This window comes from Gymnoscopelus braueri (assembly GCF_963280865.1).
Source record: "Gymnoscopelus braueri genome assembly, chromosome: 11".
NCBI classification, from domain to species: Eukaryota; Metazoa; Chordata; class Actinopteri; order Myctophiformes; family Myctophidae; genus Gymnoscopelus; species Gymnoscopelus braueri.
Window position 1 is genome coordinate 53,655,274 of NC_137613.1, and position 22,500 is coordinate 53,677,773.

At 42.8% G+C, this 22,500-nt stretch overlaps 1 protein-coding gene across 1 annotated transcript in view; it reads right to left on the minus strand.

The window, feature by feature from the left end:
* LOC308095733 (regulating synaptic membrane exocytosis protein 2-like) overlaps window positions 1–22,500 on the minus strand; it is a gene marked incomplete at both ends in the record, with an annotated part of 58,715 nt that overhangs the window by 6,031 nt on the left and 30,184 nt on the right. Inside the window, 16 exons of the mRNA XM_080442774.1 lie at window positions 487–671; window positions 2,783–2,923; window positions 3,525–3,622; window positions 7,212–7,384; window positions 7,427–7,648; window positions 8,239–8,261; window positions 11,833–11,888; window positions 12,872–13,635; window positions 14,907–14,974; window positions 15,603–15,755; window positions 15,976–16,035; window positions 19,983–20,090; window positions 20,748–20,874; window positions 21,031–21,099; window positions 21,438–21,522; window positions 22,473–22,500. The exon at window positions 22,473–22,500 is cut by the window's right edge and continues 144 nt beyond it. Coding sequence (XP_080298900.1) covers window positions 487–671; window positions 2,783–2,923; window positions 3,525–3,622; window positions 7,212–7,384; window positions 7,427–7,648; window positions 8,239–8,261; window positions 11,833–11,888; window positions 12,872–13,635; window positions 14,907–14,974; window positions 15,603–15,755; window positions 15,976–16,035; window positions 19,983–20,090; window positions 20,748–20,874; window positions 21,031–21,099; window positions 21,438–21,522; window positions 22,473–22,500 — 2,360 coding nt within the window. The remainder of the gene's footprint in view (window positions 1–486; window positions 672–2,782; window positions 2,924–3,524; window positions 3,623–7,211; window positions 7,385–7,426; window positions 7,649–8,238; window positions 8,262–11,832; window positions 11,889–12,871; window positions 13,636–14,906; window positions 14,975–15,602; window positions 15,756–15,975; window positions 16,036–19,982; window positions 20,091–20,747; window positions 20,875–21,030; window positions 21,100–21,437; window positions 21,523–22,472) is intronic.

A 22,500-nucleotide genomic window follows, 5' to 3' on the forward strand; every position in this document is an offset into this window, starting at 1 on the left:
GCAGTGGTAGAAAAATAACAAAAAATGTTCTACTTAAGTAAAAGTATCAATACTGCAATGTAGAAGTACTCTGTTACAAGTAAAAGTCTGGAATAAAAAATGCACCTGAGTAAAAGTACAAACATATTGGTATCAAAATGTACTTAAAGTACCAAAAGTAAAAGTACTAAAATGTTTGAAAAAAGCAGATCCACAAGCTCACAACGCGTTGCAATGCAACGCGTTGTGAGCTTGTAGATCAGCTATTTTCAAATAGCCAAGGTATAAAATAGGGGTAAAGTGGTTAATGCATGTAATAATTTATATCTGCAAAGTAACTAGTAACTAAAGTTTTCAAATAATTGTAGTGGAGTATGTAGTAAAAGTACTGAAAATTGGAAATACTCCAGTAAAGTAAAAGTACCTCAATATTGTACTTAAGTACAGTAGGCTACTTGAGTGAATGTACTTTGTTACTTTACACCACTGGTCTACGGTAGTACTAACCTTCAGGGTTGAGTTGTGAAGCAGACTGGCTTTTCTTCCCCAGTCCCACCAGTCCTAACATCTTTCCTCCCAGGCTGGACCTTCGTTTCTTGTCATCGTCATCGTCGTCGTTTCTCATAGACAGAGAACACACCTCGGGGGTCGCTCCCGCACTAGAAGACCTGGTCAAAGCGCCTGCTGCTGGCCTGAGGGGGAATTACACATTTAAGTAGCCCGCCAGGGTTAATATAGGTAACTAAAACTAAAGTAACAATGAAAACTAGAATTGAAGAAGAAATTTTTAAATGTTAAAATAAAAACGAGGCTTTACAAAAAATAATAATAATAACTAGATAAAGTGCACAGGTCTCTGCCAGGTCAGGTAGGTTATTGTGGCCCAGCAATGTTCGGAATTCGCCAATCAGGATGGAATATGAAAAATGGGACAGAGCCATCGTGATCACTTGACTATAGACATAATGGGTACCGATTTGCATGATGTTTGGACAAAATTTGTAGGAGTAATATAAAAAAGAAAAGTGTTGCAAAAATCGGCCTCCTGGTGGCGCTATAATAGGGCAATGTTAAAAGGGTGGCATTTGTTCTTCAACGTAGTGCGAATGTGCGTGCAAAGTTTCACCGCAATCGGACACTGCTTTCATGATTTGATTTTGTTCAAAACGGGCCACTCCTGCAAACTTTAGATGTCAATGTTAGCCAATCAGGATGGAATATAAAAAATTAAACAGATCCATCTTGATCACAGGACTATAGAGATCATGTGTACCGATTTGCGTGAAATTTGGATAAAATCTGAAGGCTTAATATCAAAAGAAATGTTTTGAATAAGTCGGCCTCCTGGTGGCGCTATGAAAGGCAAATGTGAAAAATGCAGGGCAGATGTTTTTCCTTGGCCTCTAGGGAGTGTGCGTGCAAAGTTTCACGCAGATCGGTGCAGTATAGTTAAAAACGCAAATCGGCCTTTTATAGCGCCACCATGAGGCTGATTTGAAAAAGGTTTAGTGGCATTTCTTCCTCGGCCTAGTGGGAATGTGCGTGTGAAATCTCACGGAAATCGCAAGGTGCGTTCATGATTTGAGGCATTTTGTTCCAACGGACCAATCCTGCAAACTTTGGACGCCAACCTTAGCCAATCAGGATGGAATATGGAGAATCGGACAGATCCGTGTTGATCTCATTTCTATAGAGATACTGTGTACAGATTTGCGTGATGTTTGGATAAAATCTGTAGGATTACTGTCAAAAAATGTGTTTTGCAAAAAGCAGCCTCCTGGTGGCGCTATAACAGGCCCATGTACAATTTTTGGGGCAGAGGTTCTGCTCTGGCATCCAGGGAGTGTGTGTGCACAGTTTCGCTGCGATCAAGCCAACGGTGGCGGAGACTAGCTGTACACAGAATGACAGAATGACACACACGGACACACGGACGGACGGACAGGGCTAAAACATACTCTCGCCAGGCCGAAAGACAATAATAAAAACAAATAACTAACTAAAACTGTATTGTGTGTTTACAAAACACTGGTCGGGGTACCAATTTTATCCAATCAGGAGAGAGAACCCGTACAGGATACAGGATGAATAAGTGAAATTGGAAGAGAAAAACAATCTGAATATAGAACTTTAACCTGTTAAAAAAAAACATTTATAAAATATCACTTACCCTTAAGAAAAAATAATAATAATATATATATATATATATATATAATATAAACGAAACATTTAAAACTATTATAACCTTGGCGTGAGTCATGAAACATGCTTACAATTAGACTTCATCCTACTTATGAATGTTGCCATGACAAATATGACTTTACTGCAATTATGCAAAATGTTTTGCTATTTGATGCTACAATGTTGAAGAGCCGAACCCCAACTATGTCTATGGCCTTCTTCTGGGCTCTTGAATAAAAAAGTGGCAGCCCCCCCCCCCCCCCCCCCCCCATTGTATCTGAATGAATTGTCTGCTGCAATCTTTATGTGTGTGTGTGTGTGTGTGTGTGTGTGTGTGTGTGTGTGTGTGTGTGTGTGTGTGTGTGTGTGTGTGTGTGTGTGTGTGTGTGTGTGTGTGTATGGAGACATGACACTGATGTGTTTTGTTTTTATTTGTTTATGAAAAAGGGGAGATACTGTGGAGAGATGCTCGGCTTATCTGAGCCAAGGCAGGGTTACTTGTCAACCATGTCAACTTGTATTGTAGTTGTAACAGCCTGACCTTTTGGTCAGTGTAAATAGCTGCCAGAAGGCTATTGATCAGTCTAAACAGCTGCCAGAAGCCTATTGGTCAGTTTCTTACTTGGGGGGCTCTGGCTCAGGCTCAGATTCAGGCTCCTCCTCAGACAACGGCTCAGCTCCACCCACTTCTGCCCCACCCTCTTCCTGTATTCCCCCAGGCTCCGCCCCCTCCACTGATTGGCAATCCAGGGACTCCGCTCGGCTGGAGTCAGCCAATGACCGAACAGGACATGCATAGAAAGACAGACAGACAAACGTGCAGACAGACATGCAGACAGACCGACAGACAAAGAGATGGAGAGTGAGACACAGTGATAGAAAAAGAAACACAAATGAATGCAGATCTGCAGAACAAGCTAACAAGGCATTGTGATTGTGACATAACACATTGTTAGTTTGGAGATCTGTTCTGGTTAGCAAAGTGGTACATTGTGTGATGAAGTATCAATGAGTATCAAAACACACACACACACACACACACACACACACACACACACACACACACACACACACACACACACACACACACACACACACACACACAATAACCATGCCACAGAGAATGCTAACATGCCACAGAGAATGGTAGCATGCCACAGAGAATGCTAACATGCCACAGAGAATGGTAATATGCCACAGATAATACTAACATGCTAAGTGAATGGTAGCATGCCACAGATAATACTACATGCAAAGTGAATGGTAGCATGCCACGGAGCATGCTAACATGCTAAGTGAATGGTAACATGCCACAGAGAATGCTAACATGCTAAGCGAGACATGCAGCTTTAAGCTCCTCCCACCTGTTCTTGGGTGTTCCCTTGACCTCGGAGGCCGAGCTTAGGCAGGACGCGTCGCTGACATCAGAATCTGATGACTTGTGTGATTGGCTGTCCTTCAGCTGGAGGAGGGGCATACAAAGCAAAACTTGAAATTTTTATTAGGCAAAAGAATGTAAAACAACAGTTACATTTATAATGCTTTTGTCTAAAAGGTCCGGCCAAAAAAGTCCTTGCGGACTTGTTTCCGTTGGGGTCCTTGAGTTAATTTCATAGACATATATAGTAGCAACCAAACAGTTCAAAAATCAACATGAAAATACAGATAATACATAAAAAATACCACTATGTACAAAAAAAGCATTTAAAAAATATATGTACAAAAAAAGGGGGGGGGAAGCATGGAAAAATAAAAATTATATACAAACAAAAGCATGAGGAAATACAAAATATGTACAAAAAGAGGAGGGGGGGGGGTCGTCTGTCTACAGGGAAACTGGTACTAGCTCCTCTTTCGGCCTCCAGAAAGATGGGTTTTTAGGGCTGTTTTGAATGAGCCCAGCGAACTGCATTTTTTGAGGGATGGGGTTAGACTATTCCATTCCTTAGTGGCTGTGCTATAGAAGGAGAATTTACCCATGTTTGTTTTATGGGTGGGTGGTACCAGATTGTTGTTTACGCTCCCTCTAGTTTCGTGGCTGTGGGTGTCACTAACTTTTTCTAGGTATTTATACAGATATGCGGGTATAGGGGGCATATCGGGCAAATCTGCATTTACAATTTTGAAGACCAGACCCATTTTTAGTTGTTTAACCCTGTCTTCCACCCTGAGCCAGCCTAGGCTGGCAAAGTGAGTGGGAGAGAGGTGGGTCATGGGCCCCAGTCCGAGAAGTAGTCGGATCAGTTTGTTTTGGGAGGTTTGAAGCTTAGTCTGCAGTGACACTGAGGTGTTGGAGTACCAAGAGGAGCTAGCATAGTCAAAAAGGGGCTGTATCAGGGCCCCTGAGAGGGTCCTGAGGGCCTGAGGGTTGACAAAAGAGGAAACTCTGCCCATAAATCTGGTTCTCTGGTTTACTCCTTTGACCACCTTTGTTGCCATGCTTTCACCTGTCAGGTATTTGTCAAGAATACATCCCAAATAGGTAATCTCTTCTTTGCTAGTGATGATTGTGTCATCGACTTTGACCTTGAAGTCATTTACCTTCATTTTACTGAGGGAATGTCTGGTCCCAAATAGGATGGATTCAGTTTTCCCAAGGTGTAGAGACAGTTTGTTATCGGTCAGCCAGGTACGGATTTTTGAGAGTTCAGAGCTGAGAGCTTCCTCAACTTGCAACTTGTCCTCACCCGAGATCAGGAGTGCCGAGTCATCAGCGAACAGGAACAGTTTGCAGTTACAGGCAGCATTCATGTCGTTAATGTATAGAAGGAACAGTAACGGCCCTAGAATGCTGCCTTGAGGAACCCCGCAGCTCACCGGGAGGGATGAGGACATGGTTCCGTTGATGTCAACCACTTGTTCTCTACCCTCCAAGTAAGATCTCATCCAATTTAGTGATGTGCAATCAAAACCAATCGCCCTCAGCTTATCAAGTAGAATTGCATGGTTTACAGTGTCAAACGCCTTTTGGAGATCCAGCATGACCATGCCACAGTATTTGCCCGAGTCTACCTCACGTTTGATGTAGTCGGTCAAATATAGTAGGCATGTGTCAGTGGAGTGGGATGTTCTGAAGCCTGATTGGAATTCAAACAACAGTTTACGCTCGCTGAAGTAGCTGTTGATTTGTTCTTGGATTGATCGCTCTATAACCTTTGAGATGGAACAAAGGATGGAAACAGGCCTATAGTTGCCAGGATCTAGTTTGCTTCCTTTTTTAAATAGAGGGATTACTCTTGCCAACTTGAATTCTTGTGGGACGTGACACTGACTGATGGATAAGTTTGTAATGTGGGCTACTATGGGAGCAATGGAGACCGCTGCGTCTCTGAGGAATCTGGTGGGGATGTTGTCAAGGCCGGTGGCCTTGTTTGGCTGTAGGGCGAGGAGTTTGTTTTGCACATCCTCAGTCAATACAGGTTTGAAAAAAAAGGAATCTTTTTTAGCCCCTAGTTTCTCATAGTGAGCTTGAATGTGGTCGGGGCCGTACAGACCTGAATGCTGAGGGAGTTTGCTTACCAACTGGGTTGCAACTGTGGTGAAGAAACTGTTAAAACAGTCCGCTACCAATTGCTTGTCGGTAGTGAGTGAGCCACTTGAAATAATGCAAATGTTTGTAGATTTAGTCTGAATTTTTCCATTGCAGCCTAATTGTTTTAGTGCCTCCCACAGTTTTTGTGGGTGGCTTTTGTTTGCCTCTATGTTCTCATTTAAGAAATTCTTTTTGTAATTTCTGATCAATTTAGTAACTACATTTCGTAGATTTCTGCACCATCACATCCCATAATATTCATAATAACAAACACATGGGTTCTGGTCCACGAGCTTACAACTAATTTCAGACTGACTGAATCTAACTGGCTCTAACTGGTTCTGACTGGATCTGACTGGAACTAACTGGATCTGACCAAACTTCCTTGGCCTTAGTCTAGCTTCCACTACTCTTTCCCATAACTTCATTGTATGGCTCATCAGCTTTATTCCTCTGTAGTTGCCGCAACTCTGCACGTCACCCTTTTTCTTAAAAATCGGCACCAGCACACTTCTCCTCCATTCCTCAGGCATCCTCTCACTCTCTAAGATCTGGTTGAACGACCTAGTCAAAAATTCTACTGCCACCTCTCCTAGACACTTCCATACCTCAACAGGTATATCATCAGGACCAACTGCCTTTCCACACTTCATCCTCTTCAATGCCTCACTTTGTCCTCACTAATCTTTGCAACTTCCTGGTCCACCACTGTCACCTCTTCTACTCTTCGTTCGCTCTCATTGTCCTCGTTCATCAACTCTTCAAAGTATTATTTCCATCTTGCCATCACACTTCTGGCACCTGTTAATACCATCAATCAATTTCCATCTCTATCCTTAATCACCCTAACCTGTTGTAAGTCCTTCGCATCTCTATCTCTCTGTCTCGCCAACCTGTATAAATCAGTCTCTCCCTCCTTACCGTCCAGCCTAACATAATAATTATAATAATAATAATACATCACACTTATATAGCGCTTTTCATAGTACCAAAAGTCGCATTACAAAACTAATCAAAATTAAACAACTTTATCAAGAGAGAAGATATACAACTCCTTGTGGCCTTTGCCACCTCTACCTTCACCTTACGCTGCATCTCCCTGTACTCTTGTGTACTCTCTTCAGTCCTCTCAGTGTCCCACCTCTCCCTTTCTCTGTATACAATCCTGCACTTCCTCATTCCACCACCAAGTCTTATCTACTTTCCTTCCAGATGACACACCGAGTACTCTCCTACCTGTCTCCCAGATCACATTAGCTGTAGTTGTCCAGTCATCTGGAAGCGCCTCTTGACCACTCAGAGCTTGTCTCAACTCCTCCCTGAAAACCATACAACACTCCTCCTTTTTCAGCTTCCACCACTCTGTCCTCTGCTCTGCCTTTGTCCTCTTCATCTTCCTCACCACCAGGGTCATCCCACACACCACCATTCTATGTTGTCTGGCTACACTCTAACCTACCACTACTTTGCAGTCACTGATCTCCTTCAGATTACATCATCAATACAAGATGTAGTCTACCTGTGTGCGCCTACCTCCTCTCTTATAAGTCATCCTGTGTTCCTGCTTCTTCTGGAAGAAAGTATTCGATACACCAAATTCCATCGTCTTTGTAAAGTCTACCACCATCTGTCCTTCTGCGTTCCTATCCTGGATACCAATCTTGCCCATCACTTCCTCATCACCTCTGTTGCCTGCATATCAATTAAAGTCTACGCTAATCACCACTCTCTCACCTCTGGGGATACTCTGTTTCACTTTGTCTAACTCACTCCAGAATTTCTCCTTCTCTTCTAACTCACATTCTACCTGTGGGGCATATCCACTAACAACATTGAACATCACACCTTCAATTTCTAACTTCAAGCTCATCACTCTGTCTGACGCTCTTTTCACCTCCAGGACATTCTTAGCAAACTCCTCCTTCAGGATAACTCCTACTCCATTTATCTTCCCATCTACACCACGATAAAACAGCTTGAACCCTGCTCCTGAAGCTTCTGGCCTTGCTACCTTTCCACCTGGTCTCCTGGACATCCAGTATATCCACCTTTCTCCTTTGCATCATGTCAGCCAACTCTCTAGCTTTTCCTGTCATAGTCCCAACATTCAAAGTCCCTACTGTCAGCTCTAGACTCTTGCCTTTCTTATTCTCTCTCTGCCTAGGGACACACTTTCCTCCTCTACTTCTTTGACCAACAGTAACCCAATTTCCATCAGCACTCTGTCGGTTAACAGCACTGATGGTGGGGACGTTGTTAACCTTGGCCTCGACCGATCCGGTATGAAAGTTATTGAGTTGATTCGCATATTTGATTTGGCTTAGGTGTTATGCGTTATTCTTCGTTAATACTATATATATAATATAATAATATAATATAATATACTTCGTTATTATATGTTATTCCCTTCCTGACACGACCCTCTGCATTTACCCAGGCTTGGGACCGGCACAAGTAGGACACTGGCTTGTGAATATATGAATACATTTAGTTGAATAAATTATCTAAATTAATAAATGTGCTGATTAATTGCAGACGTACTGTACCTTGGTAGGGTCTTTCATCCCACCTAGAGAGATGGGGGAGGGGTAAGTTATAATCATACAATCTTAAACATGTCTCATATTGTGTGTGTGTGTGTGTGTGTGTGTGTGTGTGTGTGTGTGTGTGTGTGTGTGTGTGTGTGTGTGCGCGTGTGCGTGTGTGTGCGTGTGTGTGTGTGTGTGTGTGTGTGTGTGCGTGCGTGCGTGTGTCCTGTTTCTATTTAATTCAAGAGTTACACAAACTTGTTCATCTCATAGCAACAGTCTTTTTTTCTCAACCACTAATGTACAGAATGTTGTTTAGATAGCATGTTGCTTAGACAGATGCTAGGTTCATTGTTTACCTGCTATCCTAGTTTATTTGAGGCACTACATTGATTTCACTCTTTTAAGTGGATAAGAGTCTCTGGATAAGAGTGTCTGATACATTGTAATTGATAGTAAAGAAAGAGATGAGTATCTACCTTCTTCATTTGGCAGCACTTCCCCTGATGGATGGATGGATGGATGGATGGATGGATGGATAGATATTAAATAAAATGAAAACAAACAAAATCAAATAAATGAAAAGTGATTGATAAAGCTCCCAGGATTAATTAATCTATAGTCACACCAAAGTCAAGCATCAGAGCAAACCATCAACACAAACCAACACAGCAAACTAGTCTGACTCTAGACCAGATCTAATCCAGACCACATCTAATCCAGACCACATCTAATCCAGACCAGATCTACTAATCCAGACCAGATCTAATCCAGACCAGATCTAATCCAGACCAGACCTAATCCAGACCAGATCTACTAATCCAGACCAGATCTAATCCAGACCAGACCTAATCCAGACCAGATCTAGTCCAGACAAGATCTAATCCAGACCAGGGAGCTGTACTATGAAGCTGGATTTGGGGGTTAGTGGGGTATGGTCACTATCACCATGGTAACTAATGTGCACACCTAATTTATTTAATAAAAATAGAGCACACTGGAATCTGGATCATGCACCAATATTGCAAGTGGTCCCCCATTTAACAGTGGTCAGATGGGTGGGCCACGTAAATCTTCAGAGAACATTTTCTGGGTTGGGGCTCCCTAGCACAAAAGATGTTCAGATGGGGTCCAAGGAAAAATAACATTTATTTTGGGGTCCTTGACATTACAATGTTGGGAACCGTTGGTTTAAACAATAATTAAAACATTTGGAAGCGAGCCCAAATAAGAAACAACACACAAAACAAGCCCCCCCAAAAATGCAACCCTCAACTACCAATATTTACACACCCAAACACCCACCCACCCACACACACACACACACACACACACACACACACACACACACACACACACACACACACACACACACACACACACACACACACACACACACACACACACACACACACACACACACATGCACTTGTGTTTGTCGGTGTTATACACCAATGTGTTCAGAGCACACCATGGCGTTCTACAGGAGGTGGGCTGGGGGTGGGGAGTGGGAGGGGCTTAGCACCTGGTAGCATCCTACCATTGTCTGCTTTTTTCTGCTGGTCCATCCATGTGACCTCTGGTACCAGCAGAGAGAGAGAGAAGGTCATTACATTACATCAACTATACCAGTGATGGAAGAAGTACTCAAATGTTTTTTTCATTAAGTAAAGGTATATCAAGTAAAAGTCTAGTATTCAAAGTTTACTTGAATAAAAGTACAAAAGTTTTGGCATCAAAATGTAGGCTACTTAAAGTACCTAAAATAAGAGTAGTTTTCAATTTTAGTTTGCAAGTTTTCAAATGTGTAAAATGTATAATACCCTTTGAAAATATCTACAAGCTCACAACGCGTCGCTTCATGCGACGCGTTGTGAGGCTATTTTCAAATGGCCAAAGTATGTAATGTATGTTTTGTAATAACAATCAAAATGTATAATGTATATTAAATAATTGCGAACGCAGCGGAAGGAGGCACGCAGGGACGTGCAGAAGGATTTGGAGAGGCAGGGGCTGGAATTTCAAAAGGGCACTTTTTGGATTTTGTTTCACAGACAATTATCATACTTTTAGGCCCAAAAACCCGAAAATGTATCACTGCGTGCTTAATGGCCTCAAAGTCACGCAACAAGCTTTGAACTGAGCTGATTGGACATTCCGTTCCAGAGATAATGGCCAAAACATCTTGAAAACGGCCACTTTCGCCGATTTTCGATCGCCGATTTTTGGCCATTGTCGCCCGTTTTTCTTTAATAACACGGGCTAGGAAGGTCGTACGGCGACAAACTAGATACCTGAGAAAAGTTCACTTTGAGCTGCATCCAACACATCCACTGGCATTTCCATCAGCCTTACCGTTAGGCCGCTAGAGGCAGTTGAATTTTTCTTCATTTTCTTTTTCCAGTCTGGAGAGGGCACTTTTTTTAGCGACGGGTAAAAGGGCAGGGGCTCAAGCCCCCTTTCATGTCTATGTGTGCACGTGCATGGAGGCACGCCTCCGCGCAAGTGGAGCTTACTATGAAACCGTGCTCGGCTTGTGGGTGTGTCTCTCTGTCCGTGTCTCTGTGTGCACTATTGTGTGCACTGCCTGTGTGCAGCCAAGTAAATGTCCAATATAGACGTACCATACATCAAATGAAAGGTCTTTGAAAACTGAACACACCTGTCAAGGTTGCGTTTAAGCCCGCCCCTTCCCCCGGAAGCCACGCCCCGGAGAAGGCTCCTAAAAACTCCCCATTGAAACCCCATGTTAAATTAAAAGTGCCCGAATCGCTCCGAAACTTTTTCTACCCCCCCCCTAAGTGGGGGTCTACGAACAAATACTTCGGGCTCGGATTTTGGCTCCGCCCCCCGGAAGTGGGTGAAACAGGCACTTCAAACACTTTGTTGAATTGTTCAAAAACATTCAAAGTTTTTTTTTTGTGAATTTGTATTTTTCTAAGATGCTCCTTTTAACGAAATGTTTTGTATTTATTTTATATATTTTTTGTTACTTTTTCTTTAAAAAAAAAATTCATATTTTTTTTTTTTTTGCGTTCGCTTCCCGCGTTCGCGCATCTTACTTGTTGTAGTGGAGTAAAAAGTACAGTATTTGCCTCTGAGATGTAGTGGAGTAGAAGTAAAAGTATTGAAAATTGGAAATACTCAGGTAAAGTGAAAATACCTCAACATTTTACTGAAGTACAGTACTTGAGTACATGTACTTTACACCACTGAACTATACACTCACGCACACAAACACAACAAAAGTCTCTTCTAAATGTTCATTTCGTCGACAAAAAACTATGACGAAAAATGTTTGTCGACTGCTTATTTTCACTGACCAAAACTACATAAAAACAAAATAAAAACTAAGCTATGATGACTAAAACTATGACTAAATATATTGATATTTAGTCAAAATGTTATATTGCGGAAATGTTAGGGAGGACCTACTGTAGAAGAGATCCAGTAGAAATAAGATATGTAATTGAATAAGCCCGGCCTGGGGCTATTTATTATACAAATAATAAACTTTATATGAATATTTACGGAAAAAATAGTAAGTAATGGGCTTTCTATCTGTGGAACCACAAAATGGCCGCCACTGCTATGCCTGCTATTGGGATGCACCCAGAACCACTCGCCTTTCCTGGTTCCTCCAGGCGTGGTGGGGCGTCTCTCAGGATCTTATTGGTGGAAACAGGCAGGATGAAGAATGACATCATAAACATGAGACAGGAACAAAGCGGTGGTACATGGAGAGAGTGCATAACGATTGGGTTCATCTCAGTTCTTATTTTTCCATCCGCACGACCATCTTCATGTCGTCCTCTCGGTAAACTATGTTTAAGGCTATGTTTAAGGCACTACCCATAGTTCTGACCAATCAACAATCGACTTTTAAAATAAACATGTCTTCCGGGATAGCGTAGAGTTTACATCCAATTAGGGATGGCCAACCGATAACCGTTAACCGTTAACCGTTAAGAAATTGGCAACCGATTAATACTAACGATTAAAATTAATCGTAAAAAAAAATATATATATATATATATCATAAAATATCTCCATTTGGCCATCCCTACATCCAATAGCCCGAGGAGACAGTCGGCTGCAGTATGCAATAGCAACTCTTCTTACACAGCTCGTTCCGACAAAAAAAAGAAACGTCTGCAAAGGACCCACTTCATGTGTCCTCCTCTCTCTCCTCTAGAAGTAAATTCCAAATTGAGACATCCTTCAACAAACAACTTCTGGGTCACGGTGGGGACGGAAAATTGAGCACTGAGATAAACCCAAAGTCTGACATGACACAAACGCACACACTAGTGCACACAAACTATCGTATTTACGCTCTATCGCACTCACACTCTATCGCATTCACACTGTAACACATTCACGCTCTATCGCATTGATGCACTATTGCACACTCTATCGCATTCATGCACTAACACATACTATCAATTCACGCACTATTGCACACTATCACATTCACGCACTAACACACTTTATCGCACTCACGCACTAGCATTGCACACACGCTCTATCGCATTCCCACACTAATGCACACACGCACTTGACAAACATCACACTAACGATCTAATACACTACCTATAAAAAATACACTAACGGTGTGAACTACACTAAAGATGTAAACAGGAAAACAAACCTGGTGTAGTTGGTGGGGGGGGCGGGTGATGATGTGGGTGGAGGGGATAGTTGCTGTGTTGCGGGCGGGGACTGTGGCTGGGTTATGGGTGGAGCTTGTGGCTGGGTTTGCGGTGGGGCTGGAGGTGGGGCTTGTGGCTGGGTTGGAGGCGGGGCTTGTGGCTGGGTTGGGGGCGGGGCTTGTGGCTGGGTTGGGGGTGGGGCTTGTAGCTGGGTTATGGGCGGGGATTGTGGCTGGGTTGCGGGTGGGGATTGTGGCTGGGTTGGGGGTGGGGCTTGTGGCTGGGTTGGGGGTGGGGCTTGTGGCTGGGTTGGGGGTGGGGCTTGTGGCTGGGTTGGGGGTGGGGCTTGTGGCTGGGTTGGGGGTGGGGCTTGTATCTGGGTTATGGCTGGGCCTTGTATCTGGGTTATGGGCGGGGCTTGTGGCTGGGTTGGGAGTGGGGCTGGAGGCAGGACTTGTGGCTGGGTTGGGGGTGGGGCTTGTATCTGGGTTGTGGGCAGGGCTTGCGGCTGGGTTGGGGGTGGGGCTGCAGGCGGCGCTTGTGGCTGGGCTTGTAACTGGGTTGGGGGCGGGGCTTGTTGCTGGATTGGGGGTGGGGCTTGTGGCTGGGTTGGAGGCGGGGCTTGTAGATGGGCTGGAGGCAGAGTTTGTGGATAGGTTGGGGGTTGTACACTGGGAGTTGTTGGGGGCGGGCCTTGAATTCGTATGACGGGAGTAGGTTGATGAATGACAGAAGGCGGGGCCTGATGAATGACATGTCCAGCCTGTTGTTGTAAGGGGGGAGGGGTTTGGGAACCAATCAGTGTTGCTGTCATGGGCGTGGCCAAAGAGGACGACAAAAGAGTTTGAAAGGGAGAAAAAGATGGTGAGGTGAAAAAGAAATGAAATCATTGACAGAATAAAAGATGAAAACATGTTTACACACAGGGAGGTGAAGTCAAATGAAGTTAGCTTGTGACGTTTTGTACAAGACAGTTCAAATAAACAATTCACTTGTTTATAAATGATAAATAACCTACAACATGTACAAAATCACATGAATGGGTTATATTAATAAAAGTTTGCTTGTAATAAAGTGCCCATGGGGAAACCCTGAATGCATGTTACCTCTCCATTGGTAGTTCATAATATAACTATTCAACTAGCTAGCTGGTTCGTGGTAGACTCAGGTAACAGTCTAACGTCTCATTGACCTGTAGGGTCACGTTTAGCAAGGTTTCGAGTTTGGCTAGTTGCAGGGTCAGGGTTTGGTTTAACAAGTCGTAGGCTTAATGCTTGATTAGTTGTAGGGTTATCAGGGTCTGGGTTACCTGGGTAAGACTCTATTGTAACGCCTCCATCTGCGAGAGAAAGACAGTTTGGTTTTGAACGTTGGTACTTTCTCCTGATGTAAAGTTGTTAGGCTGAAAGGAAATACTTTAAAAGCTTTTCTAAACGTCGTCTGGTTTGGTGTCATCAGATTGTATTTAACAGCGGTACAATGTCCAATGCCAAACATTCTATTAACTTGTTAATCCAAAAAAAATTCAAAAGTTTAAAATGTATACAAACTATTTTGAAAATAGCCGATCTACAAGCTCACAATGTGTTGCATCGCGACGCATTGTGAGCTTGTAGATCTGCTATTTTCAAATGGTCAGAATACATATGAAGTGAAGCTGATGTGGTGTGGTGTGTTTTGCGATAATAATCAAAGTCTAAAAAGTAACTAGTAACTACAGTTTTCAAATAATTGTAGTGGAGTAAAAGTACAACATTTGCCTCTGAGATGTAGTGGAGTAGAAGTGAAAGTATTGAAATTTTGAAATACTCTTTTCACCATTTTTTTTTTTAAGCTTTTACAACTTGTACTAAATGTTACATGTAAATACATGTAAAGTTGACAGTAGAGACGGGATTCGGAGAGAGAACAGAAAGAGAGAAACAGAAAGCAGAGTGAACAAAAGAGACCAGCAGAGAGAGGAGGGACAGGACGATCGAGAGAGACAGGCTGAGATAGAGAGAGAGACAGGGAAAGAGAGACAGGCTGACGTACTCTTGGCTGGTACAATGGGCAGCTGGCGACCAGGACGACTGGGGACTGGACTTCCTATTGGACTCGACCTGTTGACACACACACACACACACACACACACACACACACACACACACACACACACACACACACACACACACACACACACACACACACAGATGGGTGTGCGGCATGCATTTTTAGGGCATGTTTATTTTAAAGATCAATCAATTGATTGTGCTCCGGCTTGGATCAGTTGAACTATCGTTATCACAATGAAACTCAACTAAAGAAATTACCATGATTTTATTTTATTTTTATTTGTTTTCATTATTTGGGGGCCCTACTTGCAATATCCTCATGAATCACTGATGTAGGAGGTACAGGAGTAGTGATCGACCGATTATGTTTTTTCAGTTGTCGGTGCTGATGCTGATATTTAGAGAATAGGAAAGGTCGATGGAAAGGTCGATGGCCGATATATGGCCAATTATCATTAATTATGTGAAACAGTAACACACACATAACTGAAAACAACAAATAGCTGTTTATAAATCTGTGTTTAGATACAAGTGCAGTTTCTCTTATTTTTTTTTGGGGGGGGGGGCCTCTGTAGGCCGGGGGTTAAATTATTGGCTATCAAATAACATCGGTCGACCACTAGGAGGCGTGTCTAGGTGATGTGGGCGGTATAATAGGCGTGTCTAGATGGGTCACCTGTTGAGGGCAGGTGACGGGGGGGCGGACCGTCCGGCCGGGTGGACGGAGTCAGAGCGGACGTAGACGGGGGGCCGGTCCGCTAGCGGTCGCTGGTCGGCTGACCGCGAGCGGCTGTACACGTCGTCATGTCGAACCATCCCACGACTGCACCTGGAGGCGACAAGAAACCATGACAACCATGGGGTTACCGTGACGACCACGGTCACAACCAAAACCCATGGGGGGGAGGGGCCTGACTGCATCGACCTCCTATGAAGAAAACAAGTGATTATTATCTAATATCTATCTATCTATCTATCTATCTATCTATCTATCTATCTATCTATCTATCTATCTATCTATCTATCTATCTATCTATCTATGTGTTTACCTCAGTAATTCTTCGTCATAACAGTCAGGTTCAGATGGGAAATCAGGGATGTAGTCCTGGCTGGAGGAAGTACAGTAGAAGTACAGTAGATACCAGTTCAAAGTCTCTTTGACATTAATGATAATGTAGTTAAAGGAGAACTTCACCCACTTACAACCTTATCCTCATATAATGGGTCCTCACTAATGCTCATTATAATATGGCACCATTTATGTCTACTGACTCTGTGTCTCGGGAGGGCTGTAGACAGTTACGAAACATGCCTACCAGTGACATCATCGTTTTTTTTTTAATTATTATTAATGCAAGAACAATAGCTTCTATTTCAGCATGATAACTTTCCAGGATGAGAAAGGCTGTAGTTTGTATTAGCTTGGAATCCCCACCGATGATGTCACTGGTAGGCAGGTTTCTGAACTTTCCACAGTCCACCAATGAGACACAGAGTGAGTACTGAAATGGTGCCATCTTATAATGAGCATTAGTGAGGACCAATTATATGGATATAAGGTTGAAAATGGGTGAAGTGCTCCTTTAAGCCATTTTATGAAAGGGTTAACATGGAGACAAACTACAGCTATGCTGGAAGTATATCTACGGCTAAGACTAAAACAAAGTTTACTTGGCTCGTGTTATTGCACTAAGAAAGGGCAATATATATGTGTATACTAAAATGAGTTGTTTATGAAGTGCAGTATTACTTTCAAGTAGTACAGGATACGTTGTCAAATAAAGTGCAGGATTGATTATGAAAGGTCGCAAGTTTGGTTATCAAGTAACCATTTTTTTAAAAGATTTTGAAAGTAATCAGAGTAAGCAGAGTAAACTTGAACTCTAGTCAATAAACAACAAGGTAAATAGTCACATAGAGTGCGTAGAGAACAATGTAGTGCCTCAAAGAAATTAAAGGATACCAGGCAAACAATTAAACTAGCATCGGACTAAACAACATGCTATCTAAATAACATTCTGTGTGTGGTTGACAAAAAAACGAATCTAAGTACTAGGGGGTGAGGTGGAGTCTGAAGAGGTGAGTGCTAGGGGGTGAGGTGGAGTCTGAAGAGGTGAGTGCTAGGGGGTGAGGTGGAGTCTGAAGAGGTGAGTGCTAGGGGGTGAGGTGGAGTCTGAAGAGGTGAGTGCTAGGGGGTGAGGTGGAGTCTGAAGAGGTGAGTGCTAGGGGGTGAGGTGGAGTCTGAAGAAGTGAGTACTAGGGGGTGAGGTGGAGTCTGAAGAGGTGAGTGCTAGGGGGTGAGGTGGAGTCTGAAGAGGTGAGTGCTAGGGGGGTGAGGTGGAGTCTGAAGAGGTGAGTGCTAGGGGGTGAGGTGGAGTCTGAAGAGGTGAGTGCTAGGGGGTGAGGTGGAGTCTGAAGAGGTGAGTGCTAGGGGGTGAGGTGGAGTCTGAAGAGGTGAGTGCTAGGGGGGTGAGGTGGAGTCTGAAGAGGTGAGTGCTAGGAGTTGAGGTGAAGTCTGAAGAGGTGTGTGCTAGGGGGTAGGGTGGAGTTCGAAGAGGAGTGCTAGAGTTCGAAGAGGAGTGCTAGAGGGTGATGTGGACTTTATTCCACAGTTTGGGAGCCAAGAGGACGCAAGGAGCACCTAGACTCACCTGTACTCATCACAAGTCCCATTCATCACGTGATTAGGCCAGGGGCCATTAATATATCTTGTAAAAAACACACACGCACACACACACACACACACACACACACACACACACACACACACACACACACACACACACACACACACACACACACACACACACACACACACACACACACACACACACACACACACACACACACACACACACACACACATATACACCGTGATGAGACTCTTCCCACAACTCAAGTATAACTTTACACTATGTTATATCTGATCCTTGACCAGTACAGCTGTCAGCTGCTCATACAACAACCGGCCAGTAGGTGTCACTATAGCCCAAGGAAAACCACTCTCATTCTACCAGTACTAATATAAACATTACTGTTACTACTATCACTGCCATACTACAACTACTGCTGTAATATTACTACAGTACCAGTGCTAACAGAACTACTAGAGTTACTGCTACTCTACTAGTCCAGATACCTGTCATGTTGTGAATCCAGGGAGTTGGCTAAAGATAGCCGCCTGATTGCTCTCCTACACAGACAGACAGGCAGGCAGACAAAAAGTCCATGAAAATCGATCGTTAATCGTGTTAGTAAATCCAACAAAAGGCCTAATCAACAACACTTATAATATCAGCTGTTGTATAGGCCCCAGGTCTTTGCTACATGAAACATTTTGGTATGGGTACCATTACAATCAGAAAGGGTCCACAGATATTGCTAAGCATTTATACTGGTGGGACGATACGAGTATCTCACGATCGATACTGTAGCGATATCTGGCCCTCGATAACGATGATATCACGATACACGATAACTGCGATAATCTATGTATTGGTGAGAAATGTCATCAACGACCCATCTCGATATTTGTTATTCCTAAATTGGCCTAGTACACGAAACAATGTACAAACAATTGCATGCATAGTGCCTCGTAACAGTAACACGTTGACGAGAAAGGATATAAAATAATACCTCACTAAAATCTCCTGTGCAAATTACTTTAACAGGAAAAATATAAATCTGTACACATTAAAGTGCTAAGCATTAAAAAATATGCTTTTTGTAAACCTGGACAATGCTTTCTTAATAATAAAATGTTGATATTTGCCGTCAGTGTATCGATAATGTAGCGAAGGAGGGAGTATGACGACGCTTCACCCATTGTCAACGTATATTCATATATTTGCTCTCACTAATGCTTAGTAAAGGATTTTGGTCTGTGTCTCAGGGAAGGGCTAAGGACAGTTCGGAAACCTGTGACAAACAGTATTTCAAACTTTATTTTTTATTCATGCCAGTACAATGGCTTCTATTTCAGCATGCTAACTTTCCAGGATGAGAAAGGCTGTTTCTATTAGCTTGGCATCCCAATTGATGATGTCACTGGTAGGAAGGTTTCTGAACTCCCTCTTCTGAGACACAGAACGAGTAGACAGAAATGGTGCCATCTTCTAAAGGGCATTAGTGAGGACCACTTATATGAAGATAGGTTGAAAAGGGGGGAAAGTGGTCATTTAAACCCTATGTACTTCATGGAGTGGTATCCCCCAGGGGTCTATATTTGGACTCTTCCTTTATACTTCATGGAGTGGTATCCCCCAGGGGTCTATATTTGGACTGTTCCTTTGTACCCCTAGTCTACACCGAATCTCTTCGTCAAAAATAGCAGATCCACAAGGTCACAATGTGTTGCAACGTGACACGTTGTGACCTTGAAGATCTGCTATTTTAGACTGTTGCATTGCAAAATCTCCTTTTACTTGATTTTAAATTGTCACCTACAGTAATATTCACTATATTACTTTGTTTAAATCTATACAGTATATACCTGTTATTTGAAAATAGCAGACCTACAAGCTCTCGATGCGTTGTGATTGTGAGTGAAACAATTTGAAACATTTGGAATATTTTTTATAACACAAATCTTGTATGGGGATCCCTGGCAAAAAATCGTTTCAGATGGGGGTCCACGGCCAAATATATATTAATGTGAGGGTCCTTCACATTAAAATGTTTGAGAACGACTAAATTAAAGATTAAATAATGGTTTAATATTAATGATGGTATGCAGTGTTCAATTTGTCGACTAAAATATGACGAAAAACGTCTGTTGACTACTGTACCTTTTTTACTGACGAAAACTAAATAAAACTTAATAAGGAACGAAACTATGATGACTAAAACTATGACTAAATATTGACAATTTTGTCAACATATAAAAACTAGACTAAAGGGAGGGAAGGGACTCATAGTAGACAATCATTTTGTCAACTAAAACTAGACTAAAAATAACAGTTCAGATGACTAAAATGTGACGAAAATTAAATTAAGACTTAAAACTGCATCAGTCAAATGAACACTGATGGTGTGTTATTATCTATCATCATTCTACCTGTCCAGGTTTCCATATTGCCCTGCGTCAGAGCACGCCCGGGTTAGCTTGGTGTTGCGTAGCAACCGCACCGCGTCGTCACGGTACAGCGGGTACAGGGGGTTGCCACTGGCAACCAAACAGGAAGCAGAAGAGAGGAAGACAACAAACCACATCTGGGTCACTAAGAGGTCAAATTGTTCAAACAGAACAGGAAGTGATGAAAGGAAAGTGATGACCACATCATGTGACACTTGACTGGCTGGTAATTGGACATTCAAATAGCGACACTGACGAATCAAGTAGCTTAATGCATGAAAAATGTATACATTATTAATTTAATAACCTTATGAGTATAAAACACTAACCCAGTGTCCTACCAGGACCTCTAGTACTGCTGGTTTTATCTCCTACAAGGACCTCTAGTACTGCTGGTTTTATCTCCTACCAGGACCTCTAGTACTGCTGGTTTTATCTCCTACCAGGACCTCTAGTACAGCTGGTTTTATCTCCTACCAGGACCTCTACTGCTGGTTTTATCTCCTACCAGGAGGACCTCTAGTACTGCTCGTTTTATATCCTACTAGGACCTCTAGTACAGCTGGTTTTATCTCCTACCAGGACCTCTAGTACTGCTGGTTTTATCTCCTACCGCACTCACAGACACACACACACACACACACACACACACACACACACACACACACACACACACACACACACACAAACACACAGATGCGCACGCACACACACGCACACGCACACACACACACACACACACTCTACCTCTGTTGGCTTGGCGACCGTGACCTCATCCGTACGTTTTCAGGGCGAGAGCTATGATTGGCCAACATCACCTGCTCTGGGATAGAGAGGGTGGAGCTATGGATGTCCCGCCCATTGTGTCTGTAGTCTGAGAAACACACACACACATACACACACACACACACACACACACACACACACACACACACACACACACACACACACACACAATATAACTTCTTGTTGCTGTTGTGTGTGTCACATGACCTCTGTGTTGCAGTGCATCTTGGGACATGGAGTTTACCTGATACAACCCCAATTCCATCTTCACACTCGTAGTCTGAAAACTCACCGTCACTGATCCTCTGAGACCCTGCACACACACACACACACACACACACACACACACACACACACACACACACACACACACACACACACACACAGAGAATAAGAATCATCTTTATTATCACGTTTACATGTGTAAAGAATTGGGGATGACATTAAAAAGACTTGCATTGCGATATCTCGTCATACTTCCTCTTATCGTATTGATACACTGACAACAAATATCATTATTTTACCACAATATTTTACTAACAAAATACTGTTCAGTGTGTGTGTGTGTGTGTGTGTGTGTGTGTGTGTGTGTGTGTGTGTGTGTGTGTGTGTGTGTGTGTGTGTGTGTGTGTGTTGTCATACTGTGACTACTTTCGTCTCGTCTTCTGTTGTGCGTCTGCAATTTGAGCCAGTGTGGCTGGTCGTCTAACAGCGCTGTTTGTAAATCTATCAGGACCTGCACACACACACACACGCACACACACACACACACACACACACACAGAGAGAGAGAGAGAGAGAAGAGTAGGGTGAATACTGTCAATACTGAAAAAAGAGTAAGGACACTGAAATAACAAACAGCACTGTCCTTGGTTCTGAAATAACAGACAGCACTGTCCATGGTTCTGAAATAACAAACAGCACTGTCCATGGTTCTGAATTAACAAACAGCACTGTCCTTGGTTCTGAAATAACAGACAGCACTGTCCTTGGTTCTGAAATAACAGACAGCACTGTCCATGGTTCTGAAATAACAAACAGCACTGTCCATGGTTCTGAATTAACAAACAGCACTGTCCATGGTTCTGAAATAACAAACAGCACTGTCCATGGTTCTGAATGAACAAACAGCACTGTCCATGGTTCTGAATTAACAAACAGCACTGTCCATGGTTCTGAAATAACAAACAGCACTGTCCTAGGTTCTTAAATAACAAACAGCACTGTCCATGGTTCTGAATTAACAAACAGCACTGTCCATGGTTCTGAAATAACAAACAGCACTGTCCTAGGTTCTGAAATAACAAACAGCACTGTCCTTGGTTCTGAAATAACAAACAGCACTGTCCTTGGTTCTGAAATAACAAACAGCACTGTCCTTGGTTCTGAAATAACAGCTATGCAATAGTCATGTATGTCGGACAATAATGGTGTTGTTTTTGCTTTGGAACAGGTTTCACATGGACCCACTGCTTGCTGCTTGCAGAGTTCTGAAGAACCAGTGGTGGAAAAAGTACTCAAATGTTTTACTTAAGTAAAAGTACCAATACTGCAATATAGAAATACTCTGTTACAAGTAAAAGTCCAGAATTAAAATTTTACTTGAGTGAAAGTACAAAAGTATTGGCATCAAAATATACTTAAAGTACCAAAAATGTGTGCGTGCGTGCGTGTGTGTGTATTAACCTCTCCTAGGAACTGGCTCTCTTCGTCT